At 43.3% G+C, this 16,390-nt stretch overlaps 1 protein-coding gene across 1 annotated transcript; it reads left to right on the forward strand.

The window, feature by feature from the left end:
- The first annotated feature begins 237 nt into the window (after nt 1-237).
- On the forward strand, nt 238-12,520 carry LOC139543885 (solute carrier family 35 member E4-like). Its single transcript, XM_071350395.1, has 3 exons — nt 238-418; nt 8,386-8,999; nt 11,887-12,520. The coding sequence occupies exons 2-3, from the start codon at nt 8,405-8,407 to the stop codon at nt 12,408-12,410; spliced, it is 1,119 nt and encodes a 372-aa protein (XP_071206496.1). The 5' UTR covers nt 238-418; nt 8,386-8,404; the 3' UTR covers nt 12,411-12,520.
- Nucleotides 12,521-16,390: the final 3,870 nt, after the last annotated feature.

Here is a 16,390-nt window from a genome sequence, read left to right on the forward strand (position 1 = left end):
ATCTCTCACTGTGATTTCTTCCCCATAAGCTATATTTGCGTTGGTGGACTGTTTGTTTTTTAATAGTCAGCAGTAGGTCAACATTTGTTCACTGTGTACATTGAGTGCTCTGTTTAGGTTATATGTAATTCAAATTTGTGCAGACATGCTTTATGAAGTGTTATATAAAAACGCCTTTAGAGGTGTGCCATGTGTGCTTACACTGCATAATAGAGTAATGCTTCTTCTTCCGCTGTCAGCTTTTGTCCTAGCCGAGGTCATCTTTTCTTAGTGACTGTCCCAGTGAATGAAGAGAGGGTGATTGCAGTGACGTGAACCGCACAGCTGATCGGACGATAACGAGGCAGACAAGCATTCCGCTATGTGCGCCCGGGATGTTTTTGTGATGTTACCAAGCCAAAGATCCACAAAGAAAGAGGTAAATGTAATCAAAAAGCATAGGCAATAGCGTTATGCTGCCGCGTGATGTTAAATGTGCGTATGGTGAGGATGTTTCACTTAGTGTTTAATCTGGTCTGTCATTGCAGTGGTAGCTGACGATTCTGTGTTTCGTCGTTTATCAGGTCTAATATTTTATTCCGACTTTGTTTTAGGTTTACATGTACATCATTTAGCAGACGCTCTTATCCAGAGCATTTGGGGTTAAGTGCCTTGCTCCGTGGAACATCGACAGATGTTTTACCTACTCGGCTCGGGGATTTGAACAAGCGACCTTCCTGGTATTGGTCCAACGCTCTTAACCGTTAGGACGGCTTCCTGCCGCCCTATGTATACGGGTAGAACAGGGTAGGTTATAATAACTTCAGTTGATAGACACGTCATGATTTTCTACACTGCGATCGCACTGGATGATAGCAAAGCATGATGACGCTAGATCCGTGCACTAAATACGCTGTGTAGGACTCTGCGGGGCTGACAACAATTTATTTGCATCGTAATGACCCACGGTCAATGAAGTGAACAATTACCCCCTTCTGATTCATGTCTCATGTGTATCCTAGATGTTGAGTGGGTTAAATTAATCGTCGTAGTTCTGCTACTATTAATCATGAGACCCCTCGCATGAATTCATCTTTGATAGCTACTTGCGACAGCAGCTGCTAGAGCGGAGGCTTGCTTACATTCCTGACTGGCGACTTCATTCTGGCTAACAACAGTAGGAGATATGTAGCCAGCTAAATATAGCCGCAGGAAGTAATGGTGCCCCCTGAAAAATCGGAATAAAAAAATATATATTAATAAAAAAATTGGGCACTGGGAACTTTAATAGTCCTGTATTAGCTGACAGATATGGACAGATATCAATTTGCAGGGCCAGCTCAGGCAAAAAGATTTACAGCATCTCCACCGCTGGCTATGCAGTTGAATGTAGCGAATGTAATACTCTTTGGAAACTTTTCTCTGTCATAACTTTTGGATTTGAAATTGTAACCAATTACAGACACACCTGTAGAGGAAGTAGAAGAGTCAGCAGTTTTCAAAGGTATGGGTCTTAAACCTTTTCTTGCCCAGGAATCCTCCTCCCAGGCAAACTGGTGACCCAGGGACCACCCCAATAATATCTTCAGGGCCGGCTCCAGGCATAAGCGACATAAACGGTCGCGTAGGGCCCCCGGCCGCTATGGGGCCCCCTGACCCACATTTATATATATAATATTTTTTTTAGGAACTCAGTCGGGTCTCAACTTACTGTTGAGAGTAAAATGCTTTTCATGGTCAATCCGACGTCTGAAGTGGCCGTACAGCGGCGGGTAGGGTAGCCTTAGGGTGGCAGGGTAGCCTTGGGGCGGCAGGTAGCCTTGGGACGGCAGGCAGCCTTGGGAGGGCAGGGCACGTAGCCTAGTGGTTAGAGCGTTGGACTAGTAACCGAAAGGTTGCAAGATCAAGTCCCTGAGCTGACAAGGTACAAATCTGTCGTTCTGAACAAGGCAGTTAACCCACTGTTCCTAGACTGTCATTGAAAATAAGAACTTGTTCTTAACTGACTTGCCTAGTTAAATAAAGATAAAATGAATACTGTGATGTAGACTTCAGGGCTTTCATACTTCTTGCAATTAGCAGAGCTATTGTGAAGGGAGTTGTCAAGGAAGTTCCTGTTATTACAGGATGTACCGCCCCCACCTACCATCAACCAATCATGTTAATACGGAGCCCTCCGCATTGTTACAAAATTTGAGAGGCGCACGGCGATGCGGTACAGAGCTTGATCTGGCCTCTGCATGGCTCCGCAATTGCATCACACCCTCCATACGAAGCCTCCGACCACATGTTTGGATCAAGCCTAAATTGGCTTTTAGAATAGTAGAATACACAAGGTGCAAGTTTGAAATGTGGTTGTGCATCAGCAGTTTTTCTCTTCTTTTGTAAGTCCCTGACAGTCAGTTAATTGGCCATGTCAGCTAACAATTTGTAGTTTGGTAAGTTAGTCTAGCCATTTATCTAAACTTGTACAGTAGTAATCATGGTCGAATACCGAGCTGGCACACAGGGCATGTGCCCAGGTGCCCTGACCTCCACGGGGCCCCCATTGATTTTGTTTGTCTCTCTCACTCAGATATTAAGATAGCACAAGTCATGGCAAAATGTGTAGAATTGCATGAAATGTGTTATAAAATTGCAGAATATTTTCTCCGCCCCATGGCAAAATGTGTAGAACTGCAGGAAATGTACTTTAAAACATAAATGTTTCTCTCCGCTTGGTGGTGGGGCCCCCCAATCAAATCTAGCTTAGTGCCCCCAAAAGGTTAGAGCCGGCCCTGCATGTATTATCATCAAGTGAATGATAATGGCAAAGTGAAGTAATCAGCATTTAAAAATTAATAATTCATATATTTGGTAATCTTCTGACTGGCTAACTGTTCCAGCTGTTGGTGGAGAGTCATGAAGGCCTTGTGTAGTTCTCGCTCCCCTCCCTTGAAATTTGTTCCTCGATCGGACACCCTCTCTGGGCCCGGGTGCCTCAGCTGCTCATCATATTTCTTGATCAACAACCTGGTGAGCGGATGACCTGGGTCCAGAACCACTGGGTGAAGAACGTCAAGGCCCAACAGGTCACACCTCTGAAGACGACCTCAAACACGAATCAGTCTGGTGTCGTTGTCACGCTCCGGTGTCAGCGTCACCAGACAGCTGCTCAGAGGGATTGGCTTGCCTGCTTCTAGTAGGGAGAAGTCTCTGCAAAGATCTCAGACTGAGCATGTCTGAGTACTTTGAGTTGCTGCTTGCTTGAAATTGTAGACTGAAGGGCTGTCGGCACTACTGGCTGCCCCGTGTAGCAACTCTGGCTTCCACCAGCTCATGGAAAGTGTTGAACTGGGCAACATCAGGGAGAGACGACTTGGTGTCCGCTGACAGGAGCCCACAGATGGTAGGCTTTCACAGCTCCTCTGCTTCGTCAGGGGGTACTTGGTCTGGTCTTCTCAGCCAGGATGACTGGGCCTGCCACAGGAATGGAGGACCTGGACTCCAAAGGTTGTGTTCTGAAAGCTGAGACAGCGTCTTGCCGCGTGTGATATCGTCAGCTGAATTTCTCTCCGTGTCCATGTAATGCCTGGCCTGGGGGTCCGTGAGCTCCTGTTGTTCTGTGACTCTTGTGCCTTCAAATACTTTCTACCTACAGGAGTCTGACTGTAGCCAGGTTAAGACTGTTGTAGAATCCGACCAGCACATGACCTCATGGATTTCCAAGGTGAGTTCTTTTCTGATGACCACGGCCAGCTGGGCACCGGTGAGTGCAGCACAGAGCTTGAGTCTTGGCATTGACTGTTCTCGTTTTGGGGCCACTCTTGATCTTGCTGCAAGGAATGCCACTTGGAGCCGTCCATTGGTGTCTTCAGTACGGAGGTACGCGACGGCACCGTACACATGTTCTGAGGCATCACTGAAGACGTGAATACTTGACGTAACACCTTAGCAGTGTGACCTGAGACATCTGTGGAAGTTTGAAGACCCTTTGAAGACCCTTGAAGGGGTGGCAGGTAGCCTAGTGGTTAGAGCATTGGGCCAGTAACCAGGAGGTTGCTGGATCGAATCCCCGGGCTGACAAGGTAAAAATCTGTTGTTCTGCTCCTGAACAAGGCAGTTAACCTTACTAGGGTATGTGGGACGGTAGCGTCCCACCTTGTCAACAGCCAGTGAAACTGCAGGGCGCCAAATTCAAAACAACAGAAATCCCATAATTTAAATTCCTCAAACATACAATTTTTTTACACCATTTTAAAGATACACTTGTTGTAAATCCAGCCAAAGTGTCCGATTTCAAAAAGGTTTTACGACGAAAGCACACCAAACGATTATGTTAGAGCCAAGTCACAGAAAAATACATTTTTTCCAGCCAAAGAGAGGAGTAACAAAAAGCAGAAATAGAGATAAAATTAATCACTAACCTTTGATGATCTTCATCAGATGACACTCATAGGACTTCATGTTACAGAATACATGTATGTTTTGTTCGGTAAAGTTCCTATTTATATCCAAAAATCTGAGTTTAGGCGTGACGCTACCCTCTCACTTGGCAAAAAGACAGAAAATGCAGAGCACCAAATTCAAATTAATTACTATAAAAGTTACTATAAAAATCTAACTTTCATTAAATCACACATGAAAGATACCAAATTAAAGCTACACTGGTTGTGAATCCAGCCAACATGTCAGAATTCAAATAGGCTTTTCGGCGAAAGCAAACGATGCTATTATCTGAGGATAGCACCATTGTAAACAAAGAGAGAGAAGAATATTTCAACCCTGCAGGCGCGACACAAAACGCAGAAATAAAAATGTAATTCATGCCTTACCTTTGACGAGCTTCTGTTGTTGGCACACCAATATGTCCCATAAACAATTGGGTTAATTTCGTTTAATTCCTTCGATATATATCCAAAATGTCAATTTATTTGGCGCGTTTGATCCAGAAAAACACCGGTTCCAAATTGTGAAACGTGACTACAAAATATCTCAAAGGTTACCTGTAAACTTTGCCAAAAAATGTCAAACTACTTTTGTAATACAACTTTAGGTATTTTTTTACGTAAATAATCGATCAAATTGAAGACGGGATGATCTGTGTTCAATACAGGACTAAAACCAAATGTAGCTAGCTTTCTGGTCATGCGCTTCTAACAAACAGGACACTTCGAGTGACCCTCCTTCAAGATGGCCGTACTTCTTCATTACACAAAGGAATAACCTCAACCAATTTCTAAAGACTGTTGACATCCAGTGGAAGTGGTAGGAACTGCAAGAAGGTCCCTTAGAAATCTGGTTTCCCAATGAAAACTTTGGGCATGCTTTTCATCCAAAATTCTGAATGCTGCCCCCTACCCAAGAGAAGTTAACCAACCCACTGTTCCCCGGTAGGCTGTCATTGTAAATAAGAATTTGTTCTTAACTGATTTGCGTAGTGAAATAAAGGGTCCATCTGAGCTGAGTCTTGATGGTGGCAGCTTTGGCAGGGTGACCCAAATGCACTGGTTCTGTTGGGGTGATTAGATGGGGATAGTCTGATCTGATGTGCATTAACGACTGCACCTGATCCAGCGGTTGAAGAGGTCTTTGAGGTGCCAATATCTTTTCTGAACAGCTTTGTCCGGGTAGGTATGCGGTGCAACGCCCAACTCTTCAGCTGTGAAGGCTCTGTGGATGTCAAAGGACCTGTTTGGTTGACTAACAGGGGCCACTCACACAGAAGCTCCATGGACGACTAGGATATCTTGACGCACCGTACAAAGTGCCAAGTCCTCAGGATTGCCTAGGAGGCCTAGCTGCTCTACAGGCAGCACATTGTTGAGGGCCAACTTCAGCCTCGCAAACTCTTGTGGGTCTTCATTGATGAAGTTGGGGATGGTAGGAGTTGGTCCACGGTAGACGCACTCCCGGCTGGGTGGAGAAGGTGTGCGGTAGCGGACAGGTGAGTGCCAATAACGATCAGGTGAGTAGGCCGGGCGGCGACGGTCAGGCGAGTAGTCGCAGTGGCGGTGGTCAGGTGAGTAGTTGCGGGGGCAACAGTCAGACGTGGGCTGACAATGGCAATCAGTTGAGGATTTACAACGACAATCAGGCGTAGGTAAGTAGTCGCAGCAGCGTCGGTCAGGTGAGTAGTTGCGGCGGTGACAGTCAGGTGTGGGCTGATGACGGCAATCAGGTGTAGGCTGACCGTAACGGTCAGGTGAGTAGTCGCGACGGCGCAATCAGTTGTGGGCTGACGACTACGATCAGCTGTAGGCTGACCGCAGCGGTTAGGTTAGGGCTGACGTGAAGTCAGCCCTCTGGGTGACGCTTTAGGGCTCCGAGTTCTGAAATGAGAAGTCGACCGGTTTCGCTAGTGCGATGACTCACGATGTCGAGGGGTTGACTGAGTAGATGATGATGATGAGGATGACTGGTCTGAGAAGGAGAGCCCTCTGATCCTAAGGTTTTCAATGAGCTGCTCTATCTTATCACACTGCCTTTGTGACTGCAGTTTATCATCTTTGGTTGACATCAGCTGTGCCCACTCAGGCTGACTAGTCGAGATGCGCCTGCTATGGGGGGCCGGTGAGTTGGCCATTATTAATGAAGGTGAGGCTCCATCCTCATTGTTGCGAGTGCCTGGGTAGTTAGTGACTTGAACTGTTTGGGACCAATTGAAGCGGATTAATTTAGCTCATCCGATAGCTCCAGTATCTCCCGTGTCAACTTCTCCATTCCCTCTCCTATCAGCTTCAGGAACATTACGACTGTTCTGGAAGAAGAACGGGTTTCTCTCTCATCTTGTACAGGAGGGTAGCTGCTGCTGGTCTTGCTGTGAGAGTAATTAATTCCACTCACAGTGCGTCTGCTCGTGGTCCCTCGTTGGAGTGGTGTGTTGTTGTATGTGGTGTTTGCCTTGCGCCTTCTTGGATGGGCACTCCTAATGTAACTCTATAGCAGCACCCAATGGGCTTGAATTTTCAAGAAAACAAAAAAGAGACCATGTTTGTATGTGGCTTTATTAACTCAATGTTTTTTATTTTATTTTACATTCTTTGCAAACTGATATGTGACACCTATTAATTCCAAAATAACATACAAAACAGGCAACTCCACCTGCCCTGAATGACGGGTCGCCACTACACCGAGTGTACAAAACATTAAGAACACCTTCCACACCTCTCTGATTCGGAGGCGTTGGGTTAAATGCGGAAGACACATTTTAGTTGAATGCATTCAGTTGTGCAACTAACTAGGTATCCCCTTTCCCTAATATTGAGTTAAACAGCTTCAGAACAGCCTCAGAACAGCCTCAATACGTTGGGGCATGGACTCTACAATGTGTCGAAAGCATTCGACAGGGATGCTGGCCATGTTGACACCAATGCTTCTCACAGTTTTGTCAAGTTGGCTGGATGTCCTTTGGATGGTGAACCATTCTTGACACACGGGAAACTGAGCGTGAAAAACCCAGCAGCGGTGCAGTTCTTGACACAAACTAACACAACTACTAACATACTCCATTCAAAGGCACTTAAGTATTTTGTCTTGCCCATTTATTTCCAGTCAATGTAATGAGCCTATCATTTTTAGTATTGGAAATCGAACTTTGCCCACTATAACTTTTCTCCGCCCATGCATTGAATTGATGTCACACAATACATTGTAGGTGCACTTGATCTCCCGCGTCCTGCAGAGAATTGCACTCGGCTTGCATTTTGACTCATAAAGTTCCTCATAAAGGAATTATGTTTTTAAAAATGTTGGAATGTTCCTGAGTGGCCTAGTAACCGTTTTGTCCTAAATTGACTTGGAAATGGCTGTGTAGCAATGATCAACAACCAACTTGACAGAGGTTGAATAATTTGTTAAAGGATAATGTGCAAATATTGTACAATCGAGTTGTGCAAAGCCCTTAGAGACTTACCCAGAAAGACTCACAGCTGTAATCGCTGCCAAATGTGATTCTAACCTGTATTGACTCAGGGGGTTGAATACTTATGTAATCAAGATATATTAGTGTTTTATTTTTCATATTTTTTTTTTTTTTTACAAATGTTAGAATTTTTTGTGTAGATCATTTATATTTAAAAAAAAATTTCATCCATTTTCATCCCACTTTCTAACACAACAAAATGTGGGAAAAGTGAAGGGGTGTGAATACTTTCTTCCTCCGAGAAGATTGAATGACAAATTAAGTTTTTATCAAAAACTACTGTTTTCAGCACCCAAAGAATAGCCCGCAATTACACAGAACAATGCTGTGTTTTGATGTTTTGATAAAAATAAAAATAAATGTTTTGATAAAAACTTAATTTTATGTGACGTTGGAGCTCCAGTCCGCCCACACAGTCACTGCTCAACTCCATCGTGAATCATGGAGTGGAGTTTAGTTGGCTAATTATTGCTTAACCAAGTCAAGATGTGTTTGCCTTACAGAAACGAGGATGAAACCAACATGATTAGCACCGATGGCCTCTCTAAATGCGAGGCGACCTGGCGCGAGACTGGGAAAAGGCCACAGGCGGAGATGTTGCACCTTCTGTCCGCTGTCGTTGTCTGGCTTGTGACGGGGACAACCATCTCCAGTCTTAACAAATGGATTTTTGCAGTGTACAACTTCAGGTACCCCTTACTGCTGTCGGCCCTGCACATGTTGACAGCGATAGTGGTGGACTATGGGCTTATTAAACTGCGAATTCTCCAGCAAAACGGTGGGGTTGACAACCAGAAGGACCTTACCACCAGCGCCAAATGCAAGGTGTTTCTATTGAGCTTGACATTTTGTGCCAGCATCGCATTTGGCAACATGGGTCTAAACTATGTCCAGCTGTCATTTGCCCAAATGATCTACACCACCACGCCAATCTTCACCCTGGCCATCTCCACTCTGATCCTGGGCAAGCAACACCACATCCTCAAATACACAGCCATGATGCCCATCTGTCTGGGAGCCTCGTTCAGCATCATGGGCGAGGTCCAGTATGACCAGACAGGCTGCTTCTTTGTATTCGCTGCAACAATGTTGAGAGGTGTCAAAACCATCCAGCAAGGTGAGTCACAGCTGCTACCTTCAAATTGTCTTTATGATAGTTGTTATGTTGCATCTCTGATGATGGTCACTTTATAAATGTTGTATAATAACTTCTGTATAATAGACTTCTGTTGTAGCCCTAGGGGTCGTTCCTAAGGATTTCAATCACTTTCTGACTTTTGATTTGAACATAACCTTTCTTACATGTTTGCCGATGGTGGAAGTGGTCAGAAAGTTACATTTTTGGCCTGAATGCCAAAACATTTAGGAGATGGAGGTGTTCAAAGATTACCCATTTTGCATACCCTACCCTACCATGAGACGTCCATGTCTTCATCACTGAAAAAGATTCAGTTTGATATAATTTGAAAGTTTACAAACAGGGTTGTCAAACTATTTTATGATTTCTAGAAATATTAAAAAATAAATATATAATTTTAAGTTTTAACGTCAATTATCTAAAAACGTGTAAACTCAGATGTTTCTCATTTTCACAAATGTTGTAGCTTAGATCCTATTTTTCATCATCTGAAGTATTTGTGTAGTGCCCATCATCGATTGAGAGACAGCATACTCTTGAGTATAATTTCAATCATAGAAATATAATTCATAGAATGGACCTATCCCTTCAGACCCCTGCAATCAGAAGACACGAAGAGAAAGGTTTTACTCCACCCAAAATCTGTCCAAAAAAATAAGCCCACGAAGTGAGGAAGTTTTGTATGGTCAGTGAAAGAGTGTTGTATTTGGTCAAAGGAAAATGTAATTGCTAATTTGCTATGTGAGGCTTATTTGAGCAAATATAAGTTTTGTAATGGTTTGGTTGTTAGTTACAAATGCACTGATATAGGTGGATGCACGTGGCATTTTGAAAGAAACATTGTTGGAATTGTGCCTGTTGTCATAGAGAGAGAGATAGAGGACTCATCATGGATATAATCTGTTTTAGCATGGACATTGCCGTTGAGGACTTCCCCCATTTTAAAGTAGTCCACTGGGTGGGGATTCCTATGAGTTGGGAGCAATCAGCAAATGGAGAAGAAAATGTACTTGTTTAAAATGGAGATAGCTAGCTTCAATGGCACCGCCCATGCTATAATGGCACACATAGAAAGATGAGTAATCTCTTTGGCCTGGTATTCACACACATATCTGCCCTCTCATTGGCTAGAATGGTCCCACCTGATCTCGCCTCCTCTCGCCTGCTTTCTATGTTTGAGGACATGTATTTCCATTGCTAGAGCAGTCACTCGAATTTCTTGTTAATACTGCATAATAGACAATCTTTGCTACAATTTAGCTGCTACACAATTGACATTTAAATTGAATTGAAACTTAAAATTACTACCAGTAAGATGGCTGATGGTCCACCCACCGTTGAATGTCAACTTGAATGGGAATCTATAATAGTCTATCCTATTATCTATATTTCTAGGATTTCAATAGGTTTCCAATGGAAGATTGATAGTTTAATTTATAACAATGGATATTCTCACTCAAGTCAACGTTCTTTGATGTGTAGACCTCCAACCATCTTTGTGGTATCATTTGAAAGTTGAAATTTCAATTATGTTCTAGTCTCATAGTCTTTTAATTATAGGTCTATGGTTTATTATGTGTAGGTCTATGTGAGTCGCATGGTAAATATAAGAGTCATGGATTTACGTAGGCCTACAATACTATTTTGAATATGTTCGGTGGTTTGTTGTGTGCAGTACATTTTAGTGGGGAATAGGGTAGGCTATGCTTTTATGATAATTTAATGATGGTTGTAGACCTCCAACCATCTTTGTGGTACTATACCATTTGAAAGTTTACATTTCAACTTTTTTCACATTTTAGTACATTATCAGCCAAAACATGACACTCACCCTGTATTCAAGAGTATGCTGTGTCTCATCTGATGGCAGGCATAACACAAACACCTCAGATGATGTAAAATATGGTCTAAGCTAAAACGTACAGTGGGGCAAAAAAGTATTTAGTCAGCCACCAATTGTGCAAGTTCTCCCACTTAAAAAGATGAGAGAGGCCTGTAATTTTCATCATAGGTACACTTCAACTATGACAGACAAAATTAGAAAAAAAATCCAGAAAATCACATTGTAGGATTCTTAATGAATTTATTTGCAAATTATGGTGGAAAATAATGCATCTGGATGAGCATTTTCTCATTTGTTTATGTCTTAGTTCCAGCATCGGTTTGTGGTGGTAAATAGACAGCTATGAAATATATAGATTAAAACTCTCGAGACTTCCTTAATTTCGTTCCTGTATTTGAACAGTATGAATTTGTTCATATATTTTCTCTACTTGTTTTGTTAGTGTACTGTATAGTGCTGTACTGATAATGAACCTGCTAGTCTCATGATGTGAAATCCATTCTAATTAAACAAACCTATGACATTTCCATGTTCTGACCATGGCAGATTTGACCTTATGTTAAAATAATGACTCTTGGTCTGGATTTTCTACTCTCAGAACCACCACCCTGAAATACCAATGTAGTTGGATGGTGTCGTGTCGTGTTTCAGCAGCTATTTTCAAACTACCCTCGTAAAGGTCTCACTTGTTTACTTTATATGACACATATCAGTGGTGCACGTGTCTTGTTATTTTGCTACAGGCGGCTCACTCCCTTGGTATCCATGCAATTATCTGACGTGTTGTTTCACAAATATAACACATCTCAGTGATATGAATGTGGAACTACAGTGTTGTTTTGTATGATTAGGTTTTATTTCTCTCTATCCTCTCTTATCTTTGTATTTAATCCCGCCACCCAAAACCAAATCTATCCAAATCCTGTCATGAGACTACTTTGTATTTAAGCCTACTTTTGTGTGTATTCTGCTTCTCTCTATGTAGATTATATTTAAATGCTTTTCTTTGTGTGTGTCTCTCAGGTATCTTGCTCCAGGAGGAGAAAATCAACTCTGTGTTCCTGCTGTACCTGATGTCTATCCCCAGTTTCTGCATCCTGGCCGTAGCTGCTCTGGCCCTGGAGAACTGGGCCGTGCTGGAGTCTCCAATGCACTACGACCACAACCTGTGGCTCTTCATTCTGCTCAGCTGCCTGGGCTCTGTCATGTACAACCTGGCCAGCTGCTGCATCATCACCCTCACCTCCGCCGTCACCCTGCACATATTGGGGAACCTGAGCGTGGTGGGCAACCTGCTGCTCTCCCAGCTGCTGTTCGGCAACGAGATGTCAGCGCTCAGCTGTGCCGGTGTGGCTCTTACTCTCTCTGGCATGCTCATCTACCAGAACTCTGAGTTCATCTCCAACTACCTGGATGCACGGCGAGCTAATGCCAGGGAGCTCAGCCGAGTGAGGGAGGAGGATATTGCTGGCCCATTCCAACCGCCCCCCCAAGAACAGCAGGAGAGGGTACACGCTGGCGGCAAGCGAGAGGACAAGATGGACTGAGAGAGAGAGAGAGAGAGAGAGAGAGAGAGAGAGAGAGAGAGAGAGAGAGAGAGAGAGAGAGAGAGAGAGAGAGAGAGAGAGAGAGAGAGAGAGAGAGAGAGAGAGAGAGAGAGAGAGAGAGAGAGAGAGAGAGAGAGAGAGAGAGAGAGAGAGAGAGAGAGAGAGAGAGAGAGAGAGAGAGAGAGAGAGAGAGAGAGAGAGAGAGAGAGAGAGAGAGAGAGAGAGAGAGAGAGAGAGAGAGAGAGAGAGAGAGAGAGAGAGAGAGAGAGAGAGAGAGAGAGAGAGAGAGAAAAAAAATAGGCTTTCCTGCCCTTAGGGTTAGTTAGGTGGTTCATGATGTCATAGTTGATGATGACGACATGAGTGACAGAACTTGTTTGGTTGGGTTGTTTTTACCTCTTCACTGTGCCAATGTATTTATTTTAGCCATGGTCTCATGGAACAGAAGTCAGTCTAGGCCAGCTGACTAAAAAAACAGATGCCTTTAGGAAAGTGACAGTTTAGTTTGTACTGTTCTAATACCCATACATGCACACATACTGGTATGCATGCATGAGCACACAAACTATGTGATATATCTTATGAGATATCACGCACTGTTACTCACACTACTCCACTGTGAAAATGTTCTCTCTGAGTGAGTGCTCAGTGGGATGGTTGGGTGGGAAGGACAAGGAACACTCCTCATATGGATGGGCACAACAACAAAAAACGTTTTTAAAACGTATGGTACTGTTACCTAACCTTCCCCTGGTCTCTTATCAGTAGGAAAGAGGTTTTCTGGCAGCTTTTTATTTGGGGATCTTAAAATGGGGGTTCCGCATTTGTTATAGTGCTATAGCTTTTGTCTAGATGAAGTTTACAATGGTGGAAACATTCAAGCTAACAGGTTCAGCATATCATTTCTCCTGGCTGTTTGTAGGCATGGCGGCCAGTAAGCCACAATGTTAATCTACTGCATAGTGAGGCATAGATCTGAGGGCAGCCACCTTGTCCCAGTCAACGACCCCTTATTGTATTTCCCTTCATTTCCTCTTAATAATAGGAACCTATTATAATCAGTTTAATAACCTCCTACCTTTACAGCAGTTCTCACTGCAGCAAATGTCTATTATAAGGCCTATCCACTCTCTAAGGAGTCTCACTCATCTTTAGCACACTCCATAAAAAGTATTTCATCATCCTCTCCTTACCGCCACTCGAACAGAAATGTCTTCTCCACTCAGAGTGTGCCACTGTTTTCAACCTTTACATTTAGTCTTTATAACTGACCTCTGCTGGACAGTGTTATTGTAACTTCATTTGCACTTTTGAATATTTATGATGCAATGGTATTTTCTTCTTTCTTTTTTCTTCTGTAAGCAACACTATTTTTTGTCCTGTTTATGATTCTTACACAGGACAAAGAGGAAGTTGTTATTGGATTTCTGTTTTGCCACCTACTAAATTGAATACAAAAGCTGTAGTATGTCTCTTACCAGAATTGACCTTGATCAGAAACTAAAACGATTTAATTGAAGTTGGAAAGCTCTTACATGATGTGTCCAGAGCACTGACATCTGTCAGAAGTCACTCAGTAACTGGAGGTCTAGTCAACTGGTCTGTCACTTGGCCAGCTAATGTACACTACCGTTCAAAAGTTTGCGGTCACTTAGAAATGTACTTGTTTTTGATAGAAAAACTCTAAATAGTACCCGCAAAACACCAGTCTCAACGTCAACAGTGGAGAGGCGACTCCGGGATGCTGGACTTCTAGGCAGAGTTCCTCTGTCCAGTGTCTGTGTTCTTTAATTTTATTGGCCAGTCTGAGATATGGCTTTTTCTTTGCAACTCTGCCTAGAAGGCCAGCATCCCGGAGTCGCCTCTCCACTGTTGACGTTGAGACTGGTGTTTTGCGGGTACTATTTAATGAAGCTGCCAGTTGAGGACTTGTGAGACGTCTGTTTCTCAAACTATACACGCTAATGTACTTGTCCTCTTGCTCAGTTATGCACCGGGGCCTCCCACTCGTCTTTCTATTCTGGTTAGAGACAGTTTGTGCTGTTCTATGAAGGGAGTAGTACACAGCATTGTACCAGATCTTCAGTTTCTTGGCAATTTCTCACATGGAATAGCCTTCATTTCTTAGAACAAGAATAGACTGACGAGTTTCAGAAGAAAGTAATTAAAGTGTTTCTGGCCATTTTGAGCCTGTAATCAAACCCACAAATGCTAATGATCCAGATACTCAACTAGTCTAAAGAAGACCAGTTTTATTGCTTCTTTAATCAGCACCACAGTTTTCAGCTGTGCTAACATATTTCAAAAAGGGTTTTCTAATGATCAATTAGCCTTTTAAAATTATAAACTTGGATTAGCTAACACAACGTGCCATTGGAACACAGGAGTGATGGTTGCTGATAATGGGCCTCTGTACACCTATGTAGATATTCCATACAAAATCAGCCGTTTCCAGCTACAATAGTTATTTACAACATTAACAATGTCTACACTGTATTTCGGATCAATTTGATGTTATTTTAATGGACAAAAAATGTGCTTTTCTTTCAAAAACAAGGACATTTCTAAGTGACCCCAAACTTTTGAACGGTAGTGTATGTTCTGTGACTGGAGTTCGAGCGTAACTCTCAGACTCAGGCGTGAGATTGCATTCCAACAAGTTACTGTAGATCTTTGTCTGTTGGAACCGAATCTGATGTATTTACACCAGGGGAGAACGAGGGCCCACTTTCATTGAAGCCACAAAGTTCAAGGCTGACCACGGTACTGCAGGCATTGTTTGCCGAAAACAGGATCCTCTATTATAGTGTATGGGAAAATGACAATCTTCGTGGGTAATCTTTGTCTAAATAAAAATGGTAACAATAACTGCTTATATTATTATTGTATGTTCTTGAATTTATTATTTTAAAATCACACACAGAAGAAGTTATCCAGATAATTTAGTTGCTAATGGCAGCCTGCAGTACCCCCGTCGGCCTTCAAAGTTACTCATTGCGAGGGAGCAGCACTGAGCTAGCCTGCAACGTCACTTCCTGGAGTATCTCAAACTGCACATGATATGTTTCCATGAGACGCCATCTTAACCGACATAATTAAAATAAAATAAAAAATGTACCCCTTTTTCTGCTCAATTTTGTGGTATCCAATTGGTAGTTACAGTCTTTTCTCATTGCTGCAACTCCCGTACGGACTCGGGAGAGGCGAAGGTTGAGAGCCGTGCGTGCTCCGAAACACAACCCAACCAAGCCGCACTGCTTTTTGACACAATGCCAACTTAACCCGGAAGCCAGCCGCACCAATGTGTCGGAGGAAACACTGTACACCTGGCAACCGCGTCAGCGTGCACTGCACCCGGCCCGCCACAGGAGTCACTAGTGCGCGATGGGACAAGGACATCCCTGCCGGCCAAACCCTCCCCTAACCTGGACGACGCTGGGCCAATTGTGTGCCACCCCATGGGTCTCCCGATCGCGGCCGGCTGCGACAGAGTCTGGACTCGAACCCAGAATTTCTAGTGGCACAGCTAGCACTGTGATGCTGTGCCTTAGACACTCGGGAGGCCCTTTAACCGACTTAATTTGGCTTCAAATGCGCTATTGAGTCTTCACATAGGAATGAATAGTGTCACGTGATCAATGGCTTTGTCCATTCATATACAGTCATTCAATTACACCCATCTTAAGGCCATTGCTACTGAAAGGACCTTATGAAGATGTTGAATGAAGATGTTTCTAATCTTCCTTCCCCAGTCAAAGAACCTTCCGGTGTGAGACTTAGCCCCCCAGTTCAGCCTTTGATAGACTATTTGGAAATTGTTATATATTTTTTGTTATACCCGCCTGATGTTTTTCCCCCAATATGTTGTCATATGCACAGCAGTAGACACAGAATGATTTGTATCCAGCCTCAACCTGATAAATTAGTCATTTGAATGAAGATAAGATGAATGCCATTCCCCAAAAATGTAACACAGAGTT

This window comes from Salvelinus alpinus, chromosome 18, assembly GCF_045679555.1.
Source record: "Salvelinus alpinus chromosome 18, SLU_Salpinus.1, whole genome shotgun sequence".
NCBI lineage: Eukaryota > Metazoa > Chordata > Actinopteri > Salmoniformes > Salmonidae > Salvelinus > Salvelinus alpinus.